Source organism: Tauraco erythrolophus, chromosome 19 (assembly GCF_009769465.1).
Source record: "Tauraco erythrolophus isolate bTauEry1 chromosome 19, bTauEry1.pri, whole genome shotgun sequence".
Lineage (NCBI taxonomy): Eukaryota > Metazoa > Chordata > Aves > Musophagiformes > Musophagidae > Tauraco > Tauraco erythrolophus.
In genome coordinates this window covers 1,898,135-1,916,544 of record NC_141483.1, presented here as the reverse complement: position 1 = coordinate 1,916,544, position 18,410 = coordinate 1,898,135, and the positions used below count along the sequence as shown (strand labels likewise).

General features: G+C 57.8%; 1 protein-coding gene across 14 annotated transcripts in view; it reads left to right on the top strand.

Moving 5' to 3' along the window:
* The window catches only part of NF2 (NF2, moesin-ezrin-radixin like (MERLIN) tumor suppressor), a 49,494-nt gene extending 37,848 nt beyond the window's left edge, over nucleotides 1-11,646 (top strand). For 6 of the 14 annotated variants that reach the window (XM_086623573.1, XM_086623579.1, XM_086623572.1 and 3 more), the window contains 2 exons: nucleotides 1,531-1,690; nucleotides 11,577-11,646. In XM_086623573.1, coding sequence (XP_086479699.1) covers nucleotides 1,531-1,690; nucleotides 11,577-11,627 — 211 coding nt within the window. In that variant the 3' untranslated portion in view covers nucleotides 11,628-11,646. Of the gene's footprint in view, nucleotides 1-1,530; nucleotides 1,771-3,478; nucleotides 3,592-11,576 lie in introns of those variants that run through there. The other 8 variants (XM_086623578.1, XM_086623576.1, XM_086623575.1 and 5 more) reach the window with 3 other exon arrangements.
* Nucleotides 11,647-18,410: the final 6,764 nt, after the last annotated feature.

Sequence of the window (18,410 nt, the reverse complement as noted above, 5' to 3'; positions counted from 1 at the left end):
CCTCGAGCCCTGCACCGGTCGATTCCTCTTCGTATGGTTAACCTGGCTCTTGGTCGGGCTTGGATTGGTGAAGGAATTAGAAAGAGTTAGAAAATAGGAGGAGTTAACAGCAGGCTGACTGCTGGTGCACTGAGCTGTTGCAGGCTGGTGCTTGTGCACTTGCAGTACGTCCAGAGAACGTAAAGATAGCTGGAGTCTGCGCTGAGGTCCCGTGTTAGGGCTGTAGCCCCTCTTTCTTGGAATCTGTGTCATGTTGATATATAAAAAGTGTGCGCCAGCAAGTTTGGATGTGATTATGAGCTTTGATCTTGTGTTTTCCTGAGGGTGTAAGTGTAGCCTTCGAAGTTATAAACTGAGCAGAAATCAAAGCAGATCAGATTTTAATCTCTGTAGTAATAATGTGCTTTGTTCATCGATTGGGTAGCAGATCAAAGCTAGAAGGGCTCTGCCATAGTGCTCCGGCCAAAACTTCCTGGGGCTGGAACGAAACACCCCTGGATCCCAGAGGGTGGTTTATTTTGCCTCTGCGAGCACTCTTGCCCGTGTATGAAATAACAGACCACTGGGCTAGAGACAGAGGTTAAAAACCTTTCCTAAAGCCAGAAGAAAAAAGATAGAAGCTGAAAATAACAAGATAATTCCTGGTTCTGTACCCAGGTTGCTAACTAGGTCATCCCACTCTCCTAAGCAGGAAGAGCTTGGCTCTGCTGAATGCAGTAACGTGCTTTTGCTGACTTCTCCAGGTCTGTTTGCCTTCCTCGGGTGCCGAGATAAACCTTGCTACAAATTTTGCCACTCTGAAAAGGTTCTTGTTAGTCTGCTGGTACTTTGACCTGGGCCTCAGTGTTTAATTGCAAGTGGAAGGCTGACGTGGTGTGATTTTTCTCCAGTCGATGCTTTGTCGTGGAAGGCAGTTAGGGCCGAGTCCTGAGAATGGCTGGGTTTGGGGTTTTTTTCTTTATTTATGTATTTTGGGAGACCTTTCTCTCTCCCAGGGATGCCGTTTGTCTAAATGATACCTGATATTTTGGGGGCAGTGCTCGCTCCCACACGGTTTACAAGCTAAATCCCCCTAAACCGTGGGAAGTCAGTACATCAGGGTCCTTCCTTCCTGGAAGAATTCATGCCTTTGGGTTTGTGAGCTGGATTTGGGAGAGGGCACGGTGGAGTAGAGCGGCACAGCTTAAACCGCCGTCTTGTAGACTGAACCTGTCTCATGGTGCAGCGTCCCTCGGAAACAGGGAGACTTATAAATATCATCCAGCAGCTCTAGTTTGGCTTTATTTTTTTTATAGTAACATAATTTACAGGTTTGTTCTTGGGTCGGCTGTCTGGGTCCTCTTTTTAATAGCGAGCAGATCATTGCTCGGAGTAGTTTACTGTGTGCTGTAAACTAACGTTGTCAGTTCCACGCACTAGAAGTGATGAAGAGAAGGTTTTTCTGTTGTAATTCCGTTAGCGGCTGCCACGGTATCGTGTCACCGTGCGCAGGTGGCCAGTACTGACCCAGGACTTTTTTGTGTGTGCTAGGGTAGAGTACATGGAGAAGAGCAAGCACCTGCAGGAGCAGCTGAACGAGCTGAAGACAGAAATCGAGGCGCTGAAGCTGAAGGAGAGAGAGACAGCTCTGGATATATTGCACAACGAGAATGCCAGCCGAGGCAACAGCAAGCACAACACTATCAAAAAGGTATCAGAGGGCTCCAGTTTGTATCTCGCCTGATGAAACCCTTTAGAAACAACAACGAAATAACCCTTGCGTTTGGTTTAGCTTTTGCACAAGTTGTTATAATAAAATTGTTTGATCTAGGCTTTTTTCCCCGGCTGCTTTGAACCAGGGCGCAGAGAATTTCAGCTTCTGGTGGCTCCTGGTTTGTATTTGTCACTACCAAGCCTTGTCTCTTCGGTGCTGCGTGAAGGAATGCGAAGGGCTCGAGGTTCGAATGTCTCGCTGAACCTTAACAAAAGCCATACAGAGATGCTGTTAGAAGGGATCTGCTTCCCAAGTGACCCAGAACGGGAAAAGCCCTACCTGCCTGGTGCAGCCGTTCCCTACAGGCATTGCAAGGAAGCAGTCTCGAGCTTGGCTTGTGAGTAAGGAGGGCAAAAATCCTCCTGACTTAGGGGCTCTCAGTAGGAAAAGCCAGAAGCCTCCTCCTCTCTTTTAATCTGTTCTTGAGTAACCTGTAGCGCAGCTTCAAATACTAACAGCAAAATCTTTCGCTAGCAGGGTCTGTGTGAGGCGTCTGCTCCCTGTGCTGTGGACCCTGCAACCACCTGCCTCTAGAAATGCAGTTGAGGTGAATAACGTAGCCAAAAAGTTAGGATGGCTGGCTCTGCCAGCCCGGAGGGCACTCCTGAAAGGTCACAACAAACCCCCTTCTTGATTCGTACATCCCAGCCGTTTCCTTTTGGTTAGTAGCTCTGCTGTTCTCCCAGCTGGGCTCAGGGTAACGAGAGCCTGGGGGCACATCTGTAATCGGTACGGTGGGATGTAGTGGTCAATTCCAACCACCTGCTGAGGATTTTACCTGGACTTTCTGTGCTTGTGAAAGATTCGGAAATCTATATGGCAGGGATGCAGGTTGTGGTAACAGCTTCGGGTTTTAAAACCAAATCCTTATCTCTTTGCTACCCTCAGCTGAGAGTTATGTCTGGAAGGATCTGAAAATATTGGGTCATGCCGACTTCCGTGGCTGGGAGTTTATGATCACAGAATTGGGGCAGGAAAATTAATCTAGTGGGTCTCACTTCCTCATTTCCCCGTGCCAGCCTTGAGCTATTCAGGTTCCTGTCTTTCCAGGGCAGAGAACGTAAAAATCTTCACAGACCCTTTTGTCATTGAAGAATCTGAAGATGTTTCGGCTCCCAGTAGTTTTTAGGTTTTGTCTCCGTGCTCAGAGTCCTCAGTTTAAATGGAAAAAAGCTCAATTTTCACTTCTGCCAGTAGCTTTTGAGACGAGTTCATAGAGAGCTGATGGTCCCATTTGTCTCACTTGAAGAAGGCGGCTGGGCAAATCATTTCGATGTCTGTCAGGGCTCATCGCTGTAATTGGGACTGGGTGGTCAGTCTTCATTCCTTTCAAGCTGGAGTCTTGTCCTGTCCCCTTCCTTCAGGAGGGGACCGAAGCTGCCCGGCTCCTGCGTCTCAGCCGCAGGAGCAAAGGTTTTGAAATAATAGTCTGTTAGTGGAGCACATCAGAATAAAATTACAGACTGCTTTTGTTCATGCCGCCAGGAGGTCAGGAGCGCTTTTGTCTTTGCAGCTGGGATGGACAGGAAAACGCAAGACACTGGAAATGGGATAGCAGTTTAGCAACACTTCAATAACACCAACCCTCTGCCCCACCAGGAAGCCGCTGATCACTTCAGCGCTCGGGGCAAGCTGTACAGATTGCACAAATGACCTGACGTTACTCGTAGAAGTAGATTTTTATTATATTTTTTTGTTGTTGTTCGTTTTATTTTGCTGGTTTAGCCTCAAGCCCAGGGCAGAAGACCTATCTGCATTTGAGACTCCAAAGTAGGTTGTTCCAAGGTACTCTGCGTGGGGTGATGGGATCACCGGCTGTAGTACTAACCCATGCATGAGCTTGCCTGCCGTACGCACCGCTCTGTCGCTCCGTACGCACCGCTCCCATCGCTGCCGCCCCTGCGACGCTCCCGCCGCACCGCAGCGGGGCGCGGTGCCGGTGAGACCGGGCTCGCCGTGGCACAGCACCCTGCCCGTCCCCGCAGCGGAGCCGTGCAGCATGTCGCAGGCAGCCGCCTTGCCCGCCTCTCGCTCCCTTGGTAGCGTTCACAGCCTCTCTGCATTCATTTTGGCACTCGGTCCTCCGCGCTGGGAAGCGTCTTTCTTGGCAGAAGTTGAGTTGGCAACATCAGTGGGGGAGTGCAGGCGTAGATGCTTAAATAATTAAACATGCCTGTTTTTGCTCTGCTGCTGGTGGCTGGCAATCTATTGGAGGTGCAGGTTGGCCTTTGAAGATTTCTTTAATGAAGTGAACCAGGACCTTCCCCCTTGTTTGCCGCAGAAAGAAAATGAGGATTTTAAACAAAAAAAAAAAACAACCACCAAACAAACCTCATCAAACCCTTTGCTGCCAAAACTGTCTAGCAGGCTGAAAACGCACACCTCCGTCTCGAGCGGAGCAGCACGTGGACACGTCGTCGGCGTCTGCCTGTTTGAGATGGATCACAGGCAGGTAAAGCAGACGGCTGAGGACAGCCGGCGTCTGCTGCTGCTGGTGGCCCAGGGTGACGGTGCTGGAGGTGGCGTTGTTGGTCACCGCCGCGCCTGGGGACAGCGGCTGTCAGAGCCGCTCTCCTCCTGCCTGCGGTGCCGCCTTCCCCGCGCCGGTGACTCCCGCTCTCCTAACGCCACGGCTCTTCTTTCCGGAGCCGGCTTTCCTCCGAGGATTTGCCCTCCATCCGCAGGCCGCGTGTGTGTGCGGAGCAGCGACTCCCTCCTTCGGGACGATGAGCTTGGGGAAGCTTTTTTGCTCTTTCCTCCACCGTGGTTCCTGCACGCCCACGGGGTTTGGCGAGTGTTGAGCGGTAGCGCTAAGGGGGGAAACGGCGCGGCCGCCGCCGCAGCAGCGCTGGCGAAGGCGGGTGGCGAAGCCGGTGGCAGGCGCCTTCGGAAAAGCTTTCGTTAAGAGTCACTCCCGGGGCTCGCGCAGCCCTGCCTGCGTGGCAGGCACGTACAGCCGGCTGCGGAGCGATTTCCCAGCGCCTCTGGAGCTCTGTAGCAGAGGCAGGAGGATGCTTTAGATGCAGACTTCTCCCTGGCCGGTACCCAGAAGCCATCAGCACAGGTTCGTGCCGTTCTTGAATGGACCAGCCCGTTCAGGGCTGTGGGCAGTGCTGTAAATCACTCGAGTTAGGGTTCTGTGCCAGCTGGCTGCTGCCAGCCCCTCTCCGAGGGGGCTGCGGGTGTTCCCAAGATGGGCTGCTCTCGTTGTTAAGTGTTTCCTTGGGGAAGAGGCTAAAACAAGGGGTGACCCTGCAGGTCTGGGTCCTGCCACCTTAGGGGAGCTGTTGGATGTCTCTCTGGGCAGGCTGGCCATGGTTGAAACCTGCTGTCCCATCCGAGGAACTCTGTAGCACGTGAAATTGGGGCGAAATCCACTTGTGGCCACAGCACGAGGAGGTGAAATGGAGCCCTGGCTGTTTGTGAAAAGAGTGATCCAGCAGCTGGGAGAGATTGGATGCCTGGGAGGAGCCCCCATAATTAAACCAGATGCATAGCAAGTGCTGCGGTGTGACCTCTGGGTTTTGTTGCCAGCCTTTGAAGACGCCTGCTAAGTTTTTCATGTTTCATTACGTGGTTAACATGCTAATCCTTTTTTATGAGCTCCGTGGGCACAGCACAAGCACCTCATCTGGAAACTGATTTCCCTTCTTCGTAGTGCTCTCTGCCGTCGGCTGGTGCTGCTGACTCCAGCTGGCTCCGCTTCGGGAGGGTTTGCCGCTTAGACTGTGGGAGGAGATGAAAAAAACCCACTTCTTCCTCATATCATCCGGTGCAGGAAGGCTCCCAGGACAGGCTGCTGCTCAAAAACACAATCGGATCTTTCATTCCAGTTGCTTTCTTCTTGCACAGTCATGCTTATTTGCTGTGATTTAAGCCCTTTGAAGTATCTAGGCAAGGAGCAAATCTCCACGCCTGTTCCCAGACAAGCGGCTTTGTCCTTGAGCAGCACTCTGCTCCTGCGACGGGAGAGCTCGGCCTTTCCCTGCCAGGCTCTCGCGCGGCTCTCGGCTTTTTCTCGGCCGCAGCATTCCTCTGGGGCTTGAGCTCGCTCCTTGGAGCTGGCACTTCTGCTGCCCATGGGGATTGTGCCGACGTTGGGGTGGGCTCTTGCTGCCCGGGCTCTTGCTGGCTCCTCTCCTGGATGATCCTGGTTGTGGTAGGGTGGGATTTTTTCCTATCGTTGAGGCGCTTGGCGTTTGGATAAACTTCTTCAAATCTGCTTGTGTATCACCAGTGGACCAGTCTGGGCTTCCTCCATCATTGGACCACAAACAGTTGCGTTCCACCACATTCCTACGGACACAGCGTCGTCCCCTTCGGGTTTCGGCCATGAGCACCTCCTGGCTGCCAAGCACGGTGGGGCGGGCGAGGCTGAGCAAAGCGGACTTTGCAGGCTTGTCTTCACTCCTCTCACCTTCAAGATACGCTGTGGTCTGTCCTCTGCAGCGGCGTAAGGATACTGGTGAGTTAGTGATGGGCACTGCCATCTCAGTCTCTCGTGGTGCAGGTGCGAAGCTGCTGTGCCACCATCAAATGTCATGAGGCTGCTTCATCATCTGGACAGGCTGAAGGTTTTCAGGAGGCTGGCGCTGGGGCAAACGGCTTCCCTCTGCCTGTTTTCCAGCTGCTCCTGGCTAGCATCTTGCTAGGGATCGCTGAAACATGTCCCTCGAGGACTTCCACAAATCTCATGGGGTCTCTGTCATCTCCTGGGGTCTCCCATCCTCACCTCTCCCTTTCTGGGACCTGCAGACTCCTCTGCGTGAAATGGGTCCACTTTGCTCCGGTGGTTTGCTGGGGAGATGGAGGTGCATGGCCATTTCAGGGAAGGAGAACGTTCTTGTGCCTCTGGAGCTTCATCCTGCAGAGGGAAGGGACCAGCACAAGAAATACTTCTACTCTGGGAAGGGCAAAAGGAGGGAGCCTGGGTGGTACAGAGCAAGCTGAGGTGCACGCAGGTGACTCCATCCTTTCCTGTGGATCCTGTGACAGCCCGGACACGGATGAAATGCTCTTTAGTCCCACACAGAACTGTGGCATTGCCCTGGCATCGCTCTAGAACCCGCTCCCACCAGGAGAGGAGAAGGCTGCATGCTGCAGAGCAGCCACACGACCAGCGAGGGACTTCCCAGGAGAAGCAGCACCGGCGTTTCCCATCCCTTCGGGAGCTGTGAGCGTAGGGAGAAAAGATGAGTGAGGTCAGGAGGAGACGGAGCCGCATCCCACGTGGGTCTTGCCCACGTATCACTCCTGTGCGCGAGGCCACGTCCCTGCCAGGTTCATTTTCTTTCTGCCCTGGTTCTCCTCAGATCTGGGAAGTGAAACTCCCTGGCAGCTAAACTGGGACACGGCAACCTCCTTTCCTTGTTTACAAGGAGCGAAAGGAAACTAGGAAACGTCAGGCCTATCAGCTATTTTTGTGGCAGCCTTTGAAAAGCGTTTCCTTCAAATGGAACGTCATCTTCTCTCTTTTAAACGTGCTCATCAAAGCGGTAGAGGCCGGGGGAGAGTTGCGCTCGGGAGAGAATAAACGGCAGCGTGGGAGTAAGGGAGAAACGGCGAGGGGTGCGGAGGGAAAAATAGGAAGGTTTTGGGTTCCAGAGGAAATGTGGGAATTGAAAGGTCCACCTGGCTGGTGGCGACGAGGGAGTGGGCAGGGATGGAGAAAGACGTTCAGGGGAGCAACAAGGGGATAAGGATGATTCACTGTGTGCAGCACCGGGTGATGATGTGGCAGGGACCGTAGATCTCCTTCCCAGGAAGACATCCCCGTGCCGCTGCGGGTGGCACGGGTCACCCTCTCTTCCAGCCTGGCCGGGCTGCAGCAGAAACAAAACAACGGCAAAGAAATGAGAAATTTTCGACCTCTCCCTGTTCCTCAGGACGCGGGAGGACGGAGGAAGGTTGATGTGATTCGCAGCCCCTTTCTCCTGCCCGTGCCCTGGCTCCAGCGCATGGGGAGGGCACTGGCTGCAGTGGGCTCGCCGGGAGCCCGGGGGGTTTCTCTCTATTCGGTTTGCCCCGGCAGCAGAAGTTACGTGCCTGCAGTTATTGGGTTAGCCGCCCGAAACCGCGTTTGCCGAGGAGGGACTCATTGGCTTGCTTTTGTCTGTTTGTTTGCCTTAAATCAAATCAGTCCAGCAGCTCTGGGTAAAAGCAGAGCTCAGAGGAACGCCAGTGTAGGAACGTAGCGAGCGGGACTCTTCCCTTTCCCATCTCTTGATTCATTTGAGCTCTGGCTGCTTAATTGCACTCCCTCTCTCTCTCTTAAATTTTCTTTGATGGCTCTGGTTGTGCTTTGTGGAGCCCACCCTCCCTCCTGCAGGAAGGAGATTATCATAATACTGCTTGTAAATCAATTTTTTTTCTTTCCCCTCGCCGCACTGACGAGGATGTAACTCGCTCTTCATCACTCTGCCTCGCCTGCACAACGGTACGGTACGGGTGTATATAAATATATTTATTTATTTCTCCTTGCCTGGCCAGGCAGAGGGGAGGCAGAGGGTGTGGAGAGTTTGCGGAGGTGCTGGAGCCCACCCTGGGGCTTTTCCTCCAGTAACCTGGTGGGCAATGGAGAGGCTGGAGCAGGGCTGTGCTCTCCTTCTCCCTTTCAGGTCCCGGCACAGAAAAGAGCAAAACCAGTTGCTCCCCACGTGAAGGAGTGGGATTTCCCTGCAGAGAGCTGTCTGGGGCTCCTGCTTTTCCAGCCGAAAAAACATGGGAGGCGAGCTCAGCTGCAGGGCTCCCCGCACCCACCGGCTTACGCAGCACCTCCGCGTACCCCCGCGGTGCCAGCTGGGGTGAGTCAGGCTGCCGTGGGGCTCACGGCCCGGAGGAGCTTCCCTTGGCTCTGCCCATCTTCCTCCAGCAGATCCTCCAGCGGATCCCTCGGGCTTTGTCGTGCTGCAGCCGTGCCGTGCTCGCCGTCGAGGCCGTGCTCACCATCGAGGGCGCGCTCGCCCGAGCTCTGCCTGCAGCTGCTCAACAGCAAGAAAAAGAAGAAAAAAAGAAAGAAAAAGGGAGAGGGAAGGAGTTTTCCCTCCAGGCACAGCGGAGCATCAGTGGGAGAGAGTCAGTGTGCAGTGAAGAGCGATCCTCGTTTCCTCTCTGGTTATTCGTGTGCCTGGCTGTAATCGGATGTGAGAAGGCGGCTGCTTGAGAGCTGCCAGGCAGCCCCGGTTCCCAGTGCCGGAGAGCCCACCGCACTGGTGCCGGAGAGCCCACCGCACTGGTGCCGGAGATCCCGCCGTGCTGCCGGAGATCCCGCCGTGCTGCCGGAGGTGCCTTTGCCTGAGGGCCGTGAAGGCAGAGCAGCCTCAAGTCACTGTCCCCTTCTTCTGCCCAAGCCACCACCGAGGTCTTAGCAATAACCTGGCTGCTGCTAATGGGAAATGGGGCATCCGTGCCCGTATCCCGCTCGTGCCATGTTTATCTAACGCCCTCCAGGTTGCTGGGGAGAAGGGACAGCCAGAGGCTCCTCTTCGGGGAGCCTAAATGGGAAGAAATCCTCCTGCGCAGACGCCGGCGCTGCACCAGCCCTCCTGGCTTTCTCGGAAACGTCTCATCGTGACCCATCTTTGCTCCCACAGCCAGGCTGCTCTTCCTGTGCCTCAGTTTCCCTGTATAGGTAAAAAAAGCAACATCGAGTGTCTTGGGGAACCTTCAGAGGTCACAGATGAAAGCCCTCAGTGAAAGAGCATGGCTGCATCTCTTCTTTCTCCTTGTGCCCGTGCCGGATGCCCTCGGATCTCTGCCTCCGCCCGCTTACCCCGGTACCGCAGCAGCGTTTGCTCAGGACAGCGCAGCTTTGGGCACGGCGGCTGCTGCCCGAGCGTTGCTTCAAGGTACCCTGGGACCGCGAAAGCACGTGGGGGATTCATGGAGAGCAGCGTGTAGCCGAAGGCAGGGAACAGCCTGGAAGTAGTCCAACCTCCCTTACAAGCCTGAGGGAAACATCTTCCCTCTCCGCCTCGTCGGCGCTTGGAGCTGGCTCCTGTCTTTTCTCCATCAGAGCACTGAGTTTCCTGGGGGGCATCTCCCCTTGCGGTGCTTTAATGGAGCGGCACCGCGGGCCATCCTTCATGGTTTCTTCACCATCCAGTCTGCAGAAGAGACAACTTGGATGGTGGGATGTCAGGAATTAGGTAGCTGGGGGGTAAATGTTCCTCCTTAGTGGGGTCTGGCCTCTTGGAGGTCTCCCCGGGTGAAAGTTTCGGGCTGTGGTGGGTGGACAGGCACGGGTGTGAGCCCTGGCAAACGTATGGCACCGCTCAGCCTCACCCACCCCTCTCCAGCCCTGCGACACCCTGTTGCCCACCACCCTTCTCTGCTGGGGGACCCGCCGTCCCCATCCTTAGGGCAGGTCATGGTGGCAGTCCTGCTCCAAGGGAGGGGCGATGCCACGTGCCGTCACGTCCGCTCCGCTTTTACACACCAAATCCTCTGGGCTGCGACCCAGCCGGGTGGCATTGCTCCTGGAGGAGCCAGAACGAAGCTGTCAGTGGGGCTGGCAGCAGGCTGGGGCTGCCCACTCCTATTTTCCTCCCTTTTCCAGCCTTAAAATAGAGGTGAAGAGCTGCCCGCAGCACGTGGAGCCCCTGTCCCATCTCATCCACCCTCCATCCAGCTCTGGAGGGGATGCTGAGGAGGTGGAGGAGAACCAGCCCTGGCCCAGGAGATGCTGCCAGCAAAGGGTATTAAGCCCCTGCAGAAATTTCCTCTGCAATACAGATTTTTTTTTTTTTTTTTTTTTTTTTTCCAGAGCAGCATTAGAGCTGCGAAGGAATTACGGCGGAAAGGCCGTGGGGGGGACGCAGGGAGGGGGAAGCGCTTGGCAGCTCCGTCGCGGGGCTTAACTCGCCGTAACGTGATCTGAGGATTCCTGGTTCAGCAAAACCGGTGCTGCACTGCTGCTTAATCCAGCCAAAATGAAGTCTTGGCAATTAGCCGGCCCCTTTGGCAAACCCCTGCGGTGGTTCAGCAGCCAGGTGGAAGGTGGCCCTTCTCCCACCGCGCTCCTTCGGGTGGTTATCCGTAAATCCCACGATTCCTTCCTCACCTTCCTCACCTTCCTCACCTCTCTCGTTTGGCCCATTAGAAAATGGGGTCGTGGCTCCTCCAGGGGGGTGTTATCTTTCCCCATGGCCTCGCTAAATGCTGCGGAAACTGTTCTGGGCCGAGTTTCCGAGTCCTGCAGAGCTTTGGCTCCAAGGAGACGGTCCTGGGAGCGAGGGCTCTCAAGCTCCATCCTCCTGCGGGATGGAGGGAGCAGGTCTGGGCTGGGAGAAGGCACCGGCTCCACGCAGATGGTGGTGGCCAGCCGGTGCGTGGACCACCACGGGGCAAACTGGGCACGTGTGCGCATCCCACGGCAGATGATGGTTTGGGGTCAGGCATGAGCGTGGGGCAGAGGATGGTCCCTAACGGAGGGTGGCACGTGCCCGGCTGGCCCGAGCGGGTGGACGAGCTGTAGGTTCAGAGCTGAGCGTGGTTGTCCTGCTGTCCTCAGCTGCTGGAGCTCCTTTCTCCTCCAGCCTCGCAGGAACCCCGTGTGTTCCACCGTCCCCAGGCGAGGAATGGAAGGAGCACGCAGGACCCCGAGGGTTTTATTGTGCCGCAGGACCAGCACGTTCCGTCAGGGCTCCAGCGGATTCCCCAAATGCCACCTGCACGCTGCAGCTGCACTAATTACCTTGATTGGACCTGTGGGCCTCCTGCTCAGCCCCGTGCCCTCCCTGGGGGGTGAAGCTGGGTGCCTTTCGGGAAGGAAGGGAGGGATCAGCCCCGTGCCCCTTCAGCCGCCCCCTCTGCTCTCTTGCAGCTCACCCTACAGAGCACCAAGTCCCGCGTGGCCTTCTTCGAGGAGCTCTAGGAAGCGACCGGCCACTCCGCTCCGCACCGCTGCTGCCTGCCCGTCGGCTCCCCCGGCACCGCCGTGCCCCAGCCGGGGAGCCGGGCATCGCCCCTCGATCCCCGCTGGGCACTGCCAGCCTCTGCACGCCGATGGACTCGGGCCCCGGCTGCCCACAAACTGTGTGATGTTCTTTAGCTTAGTGTCCATTCATCTTTGTCTCTGGCCTCTCTTTTTTCCTTTTTCCAGCCTTTTTCTTATTTTTCCAGCGTAGTTTTTTTTGGCTCGGCCCTCCGGGCGTTCCCCTAGTGCTGGGATCGGGGCTGCGGTTGTGCCCCCCAGCTTGGCAGGCAGCTAGGGAGTGTTCCCAAGGGTCTCCCCTGGCAGGGATGCCATCCCTCCGGGCTGCCTTCTCCTGCCAGGAGCGACGCGCCGGCCCCGGATCCCTGCGCCGGCGATGCCTGGAGCTCCATTAGGAACCCAGAGCATGTTCCAGTGGAGTGCTGTAAATCAGGGGCCGTGGCGCTGGCTCTCCCCGCGCCCGCCGGAGGTGGAAGGCAGGCGGGCAGGGAGCGGGATTCCGGCGGCTGCGGAGCCCTCGGTCTATGGGGAATTAGGTTTGCTGCTTCCCTGGGGACAGGAGGAAGGTCTCCTTCTCCTCCTCCTCTCTGCAAGGGCTAAGAACAGCTAGTGCCAACCAAATGAAACCTTTTTTTTCCTGCAAACTGTGATCTGGGGGGTCTCCGGGGTCTCAGGGCTGGCACCTCCTATTGAGACATGGGGTGTCCCCCCCCACCTCCCAGCTCCTGCAAACCTCCCTGGGGGTGATGCCGCTGTGCCCGGGCTGAGCCGGGGGCTGCCGGTGTCCTACCTGTCCCTAAGCAGGTGCCCCCCCCGACCACGGCCACGGGGGGCAATGGGGATACCCTGACCCTTCGTGTCTCCATCCCAAATCCTGCCCTCCGCTCCACGGGGAAACACCTCCCTTCCAACTGAGTCGTGCCCTTTAACGGGGCGGGTGCTGCCCTGGGTGTCCCCCACGTCCCCTGGGGACCCCCAAATCCTCCCTCCCACGGCCTTCCCTGCCCCACCGCCCCCCCGGCGGCTCAGCGTGGGGCTCGGCGTGCCGCCGATCGCGGCCCGAACCCTTTTTAATTCAAACCGCGCTGCCTCGATCCGCTCCCGGCGCGTGGCCGCCACGCGGGTGCCCGTGGCCCGGCACAGCCGCTTTCCTGTTGTGCTCGGAAGAAATAACGGTTTTTCTCCTTGGTTTTAATAAAAATTCGAAGCACTAGGAGGGGGAGCTGGGACTCGTTTGGTCTTTTTCTTTTATACTTTGGGGAAAAAACACGTGAAACCCCTTCGCTGCCGCCGTGAGCGATGGGGGAGGCTTTAATGGGAATCACGACCATGGTCCTGGGATCCCTCCGGCAGCTCCCTGCGGGGCCGGGGGTGGCTTCCCCCTCCCCATCGCTCCGGAGGTCCCGCTGTCCCGGTCCCCTGAGGCTCCTCCGTCCCCGCTTGCGGCAGGATCCCCCTTTTCCCTCCTATTTTTTGGGGTTCCTGGGGGGGGGGGGGGGGGGCTGAGCCCCGTATTTGCCATCCCCGACGCTGCCTCATCCCGACCTGCCTGGAATAAATAAACGATGCATTGACCTCATTTTTTTAATTAATTACTGATAAAACTCCTTTGGGAACGCGGCTCAGCTGCCGGCCCTGAGCCGGGGCGGCCGGTGGGGGCTTTGGCGACCCACCGTCCGTGCCGAACCCCCCGAGACTGTGCGAGACCCAACCCCGGGGGGCTGCTCCCGGGGTGCCCCCCGGCCCCACTGTGACTCCATGCACCCGACGATGGATGCGCTGGTTTATCTGCTCCAGCCCCGGGAGATGCAGCGGAGCTGCCGGCGAGGGAGGAGCGGGTGGGCTGGGGTGGGGGTGGGTGGCAGGTATTTATTCCCTCTTTTTTTGGGTTTTAAGCGGGGCTGATGGAGGTGGGACGGGGGATTTTTGGACAAGGGCACGCTGATGGGGAAACGAGGGGAGATTTTGGGGCTGCTGGGGGGGAGCAGGGGCGGGGAGCTGATTTCCCGGGCTGGGGGTTCGGCTCCAAAGCGAAGCCAAAAACGGCTCTTCCCAGCCCAGGCTGGTGGCAGCGGCACAGGGGGTGCGACGTGCAGGCGGTGCCAGGTCTGGTGCAGGGGGTCCCCTCGTCCCTCCGACACAGGGGGGGCCCCTGCTCACTCGGAGGGGCCCTGCACGCCGGGAGCCCTGCACACTTACGGCACTGCGCGCTCGCAGCACCGTGCACACACTGCATTGCACACTTAGAGCCCTGCATGCTTGCAGCACCGTGCGCACACTGCATTGCACACTTGTGGCACTGCACGCTTGCAGCCTTGCATGCATACAGGATCGCACGCTTGCAGCCTTGCACGCTAACAACACTGCACACCTGCAGCCCCACATGCTCAGAGCATTGCACTCTTGCAGCCTTTAATGCGTGCAGCATTGCACACTTGCAGCCTTGTGCACTCACAGCATTGCACTCTTGCAGCACTGCACGCTCACAGCACCATGCACACGCAGCATTGCATGCACGCAGCATTGCACACTTGCAGCCTTTAATGCATGCAGCATTGCACACTTGCAACATTGCGCACTCACAGCATTGCACTCTTGCAGCACCGCACACTTGCGGCACTGTGCACCTGCAGCATAGCATGCTCACAGCGTCGCACACTTGCATCCTTGTGTGCACACAGATTGCACACTTGCAGCCTTGCATGCTCACGGCATTGCACGCTCATGGCATTGCACACCTGCAGCCCTACATGCTCACAGCATTGCACTCTTGCAGCACCACACACTCGCAGCACCATGTACACGCAGCATAGCCGCTTGCAGCCTTGCACGTGCACAACCTGTGCATGCTCGCAATCCCACCTGCTCACAGCATTGCACACTTGCAACCTTGCACACTCACAACCTTGCACACTCACGGCATGGCACACCTGCAGCCTTGCATGTGTACAGATGGCACACTTGCAGCCTTGCACACTCACAGCATTGCACGCTCACAATCTCACTGCATTGCACACTTGCAGCCTTGCACACTTGCAGCTTCCCGCGCTCCCAGTTTGCACACTCTGGGCCTCGCACACTCACAGCCTCACGCTTGCAGCCTCGCACGCTGGCAGCGTTGCAGCCGTGCAGCCCCGTGCCAGCCCTGTGCCAGCCCCGTGCCAGCCCTGTGCCCTCCTGTGCCGCAGCCTGGGCCATTCCTCCACTTTCAAAGGAAACTTGATTCCAATTTTTTTCCTTTTCAGCAAGATTATATTCACGAGGGGCGGTGGCGGTGCGGGAGGCGTTGGCATGAGATGACTTTGCCCAAGGAAAACCAAATCCCATCCACCGGCGTTTCCCCAGTGCCTCTCCCAGTGCCCTCCTCCTGCCCTGGATGCCTGGGGGAGGAACTTGGGAACCCTCCACGTTATTTCACTCTCAAACCATTGAATACACTCAAAAAATAGAACGAAGCACAGAGATGCCGGGGCTGTGAGTGGGACGTGGGGGTCTCCGCTGCCACTGGGGCGCAGGGGCTGCAGGGTGGCCCGTGGCGGTCCAGGCCAGGAGCCCTGTGTGGGGGGGGAGGTTTGGGTGCTGCTTCGGTGCCCACCCAAAATGTGCACGTCTCCGGCTGGCAAAACTCGCCAGGAAAAGGCCTTGGAGGGGGAAGCAGGGGTGGATGGGGAAACTGAGGCAGCAACCTGGGATATACCGGCCTCGTCCCACATGCCAGTGGCCTCCCCCCACCCATAACTCGTGGCAGCCTGCTCTGCACCCCCAGCTGCCCCCCTGCACCCCGGGGTGCTGCCCCGGCGCTGGGTGCCTCAGGGAGTGGGGGGAGGAGTGGAGGGGTGGGGGTCAGTGGGGGGAGGGTGGGACTCTGGTGAACCCCCGAGCAGGACAGGGGTCAGCTGTGGGGGCCTGGGGTGCTCCGGAGTGCTCTGGGGTGCTCCTGGGTGCTCGTATGGGGAACGCGCGTGTGCACACGGGGAAGGCGTTTGCATGGAGGACGTGTGTTTGCACAAGAGATGCTTTTGCATCAAGGGTGTGTGTGCACAAGGGAAAAGGGCATTTGCACGGGGAAGTGTGTTTGCACAAGGGAATTGCTTTTGCACGAGGGTATGCGTGCACGAGGGAAGAGCGATTTGCACGAGGAAAGTGCATTTGCACAAGAATTGCTTTTGCACTAAGGGCGTGTTGCACACTGGGAAGAGAACTTGCACGCAGGCTGTGTGCTTGCACGAGGGATTTGTGCTTGCACGAGGGCTGCTTTTGCATCAAGGGGGGACATGCACAAGGGAAGGGTGCCTGCACGGGGCGGGGGTGCCTGCCTGGGGAGCTGCATTTGCACCAGGAGGTGAAGGGGGGATGCAGTCATGCACCTCAGCTGTGGATGGCATAGGGATGGGGATGGGGTTGGACATGGGATGAGATGGAATGGGAATGGGATGGGGTTGGAGATGGGATGGGGATGGGGTTGGAGATGGGATGGGGATGGGGTTAGAAAATGTGATGGGAATGGGAAGGGGATCCCTCACAGGGATGGGAAACCTCACAGAGACGGGGAAACTTGGCAGAGATGGGGACAGGATCCCCCAGGATAACTCCATGGATAACTCACCCCGGGGCAGCATGAGGATGCTGGGGTGGGGGGGATGGCACCCCAGTGTTCCTCGGGATCCAACCGCTCACGCTGAGCGCAGGCGGAGGCTGGGAGCAGCCCAGGGTGGCCAGTGTCTCATTTTAAAGTCACCCGCTGGCACCGAGCCCTCGGAGGCGCCGGAGGCATCAATCTCCCGGGGCTGCTGCTGTCAGCCGGGTATTTAGTGAAATGTTTCTTAAATGAACGCTTGATGGAAGAAGAGGGATGGCTGCAACGTCCAGAGCCCCAAGGTTATCCCTGCCGCCGCGCCGGCTGCCAGCTCCCAGCACCCGCCGATAAACCCGGGGAGGGTGGCTGGGGTAGCCTGCTGGCGAGGTTCCGGAAGCCATTCCCGCACTGGGATGTATTTCGGAGCAAATCACACCTGTGATGGGGGAAAACGTCGGGCAAAGCTCCAGTCAGCTGGTGCAGGTGGGGAGGGAAAGGAGAACGGGAAAGGCTTGGAGAGTCCCGTTTCATTTGGGGGAAAACAGCCCCTCCGAGGGCGGAGGCAAAACTTCTGCTCAGGGTTCAGTTTTCTTTATGAAAACTGGGAAAAAATGAAATTGAAAAACTGAAAATTCCCAACATCCCTCCAAGTGGGCGCAGCCCGGGATGCTGAGGGTGGCGCTGGCTCCGCTGGCTCCTGCCGACACCCAGTGGGGAGACAACTCCCGGAGACCTCGGCCAAGGACCGGCTTAAACCCGTTCACAGCACGAAACAAGACCCGTGAGAAGCCCGGGAAGGAGCGCGGTAGGGCAGGGTGGGATCCGGCTTTTGGAACGCGGACAGGAGAGGGGAGCCGGGGCGGGGGCTCCAGCAGTGCCCATGCCCTCAGTGAGAGTGGCGGGAAGAGGAATAAACCCAACAAAATCCACGTCCCGGGCAGGTCGGAGCGGCTTTGCTTCGCTATGACCAACGTTGAAGCCAGATTCCGAAGCGAAACCCCTTGGCAGAGCATTAAAACCGTCTGCGAGCGGTTCTGCGCCTCCCTGGCAGCATCCCCATGGCCTTTCCCTCACCGGATCCATCACTCCGGCAAATCTCTTTGGGATGAGATTTGCCTTCAGGACACGGCTGTGCCGGGCCGGGCTCTGCTCCCATCCCACCGTTGGCACACAGGCAATGCTCGTCGGAGGCATTGGCAATCAGCCGCGCTGCACTGGCACAGCGACGTCGGGTTGTGACACCAGTTCCATCTCCCCAAGATGCTGGGAGCTCCTGCCCCGGGATTCCCTGGCACCGGGATGCCAGGGTCTGGTGGTGCCAGAACCCAGCAGTATCCAGTGCCACGATGCCAGGGTCTGGTGGTACTCAGTGCCATGGTGCCCAGGCAGCAGCAGGCAGCATCTTGGCAGGGCTATGACGGTGCCCGGTGTCCCCATGGCAGGTGATGCCATGAGGAGGTGATGGCAGCGGGACTCCGACGTTCCTGCTCCAGATCCAGCCCCGGAGCTCCCCAAGCAGTGGTGGCAGCGGTTGCCAGGAGGGACGATGCTGCCTGGGGTGATTATTAAGGAAAGAAATTACTGGCGAGGGTGGAGGGGTGGGATCCCAGTCAGGGGATCCTGGCCGAGGTGGTGGCCACGTGCCGGTTGGCAGCACCCTCTCGCTGTCCGCCGTGTCCGGAGAAATATTGGTCCTTGCGCTCTCCGGGCAGCAGCTCCCGAGCTCTCTGGGCCAACGGCTGGTCCCGTGTGTGCTGCGTGGTCCCACACCAAACCGTACGGTCTTGCACCCCGGCACGTGGTCCTGCACCAAACCACAGCATCCTGCACCCCTCCTGTGGCCCTGCACCCCATCACACAGCCTGGCACCCCATCTCAAAGCCCAGCATCGCCCCGCTTGGCTCGGGGCAGGAGGAGATGCACCGAGTTGGCCAGGTCTCTCCCCATCCTCTCCCTCCTCATTTCATTTGCTTTCCCCTTTTGCTCCCTGGAAGACAAAGGGCTGGGAAGAGGGAAAGGTGGCAGGGCACAGATGGCAGCGCTGTGCCGGCCATCCGCCCGCGCCGGCGGTGATGGATGAGAGTGGATGGGGAGGACGCGGGGCTGACAGCCACCGGCGAAGGAAGGAATAAGGTCCCCGTGTCCCC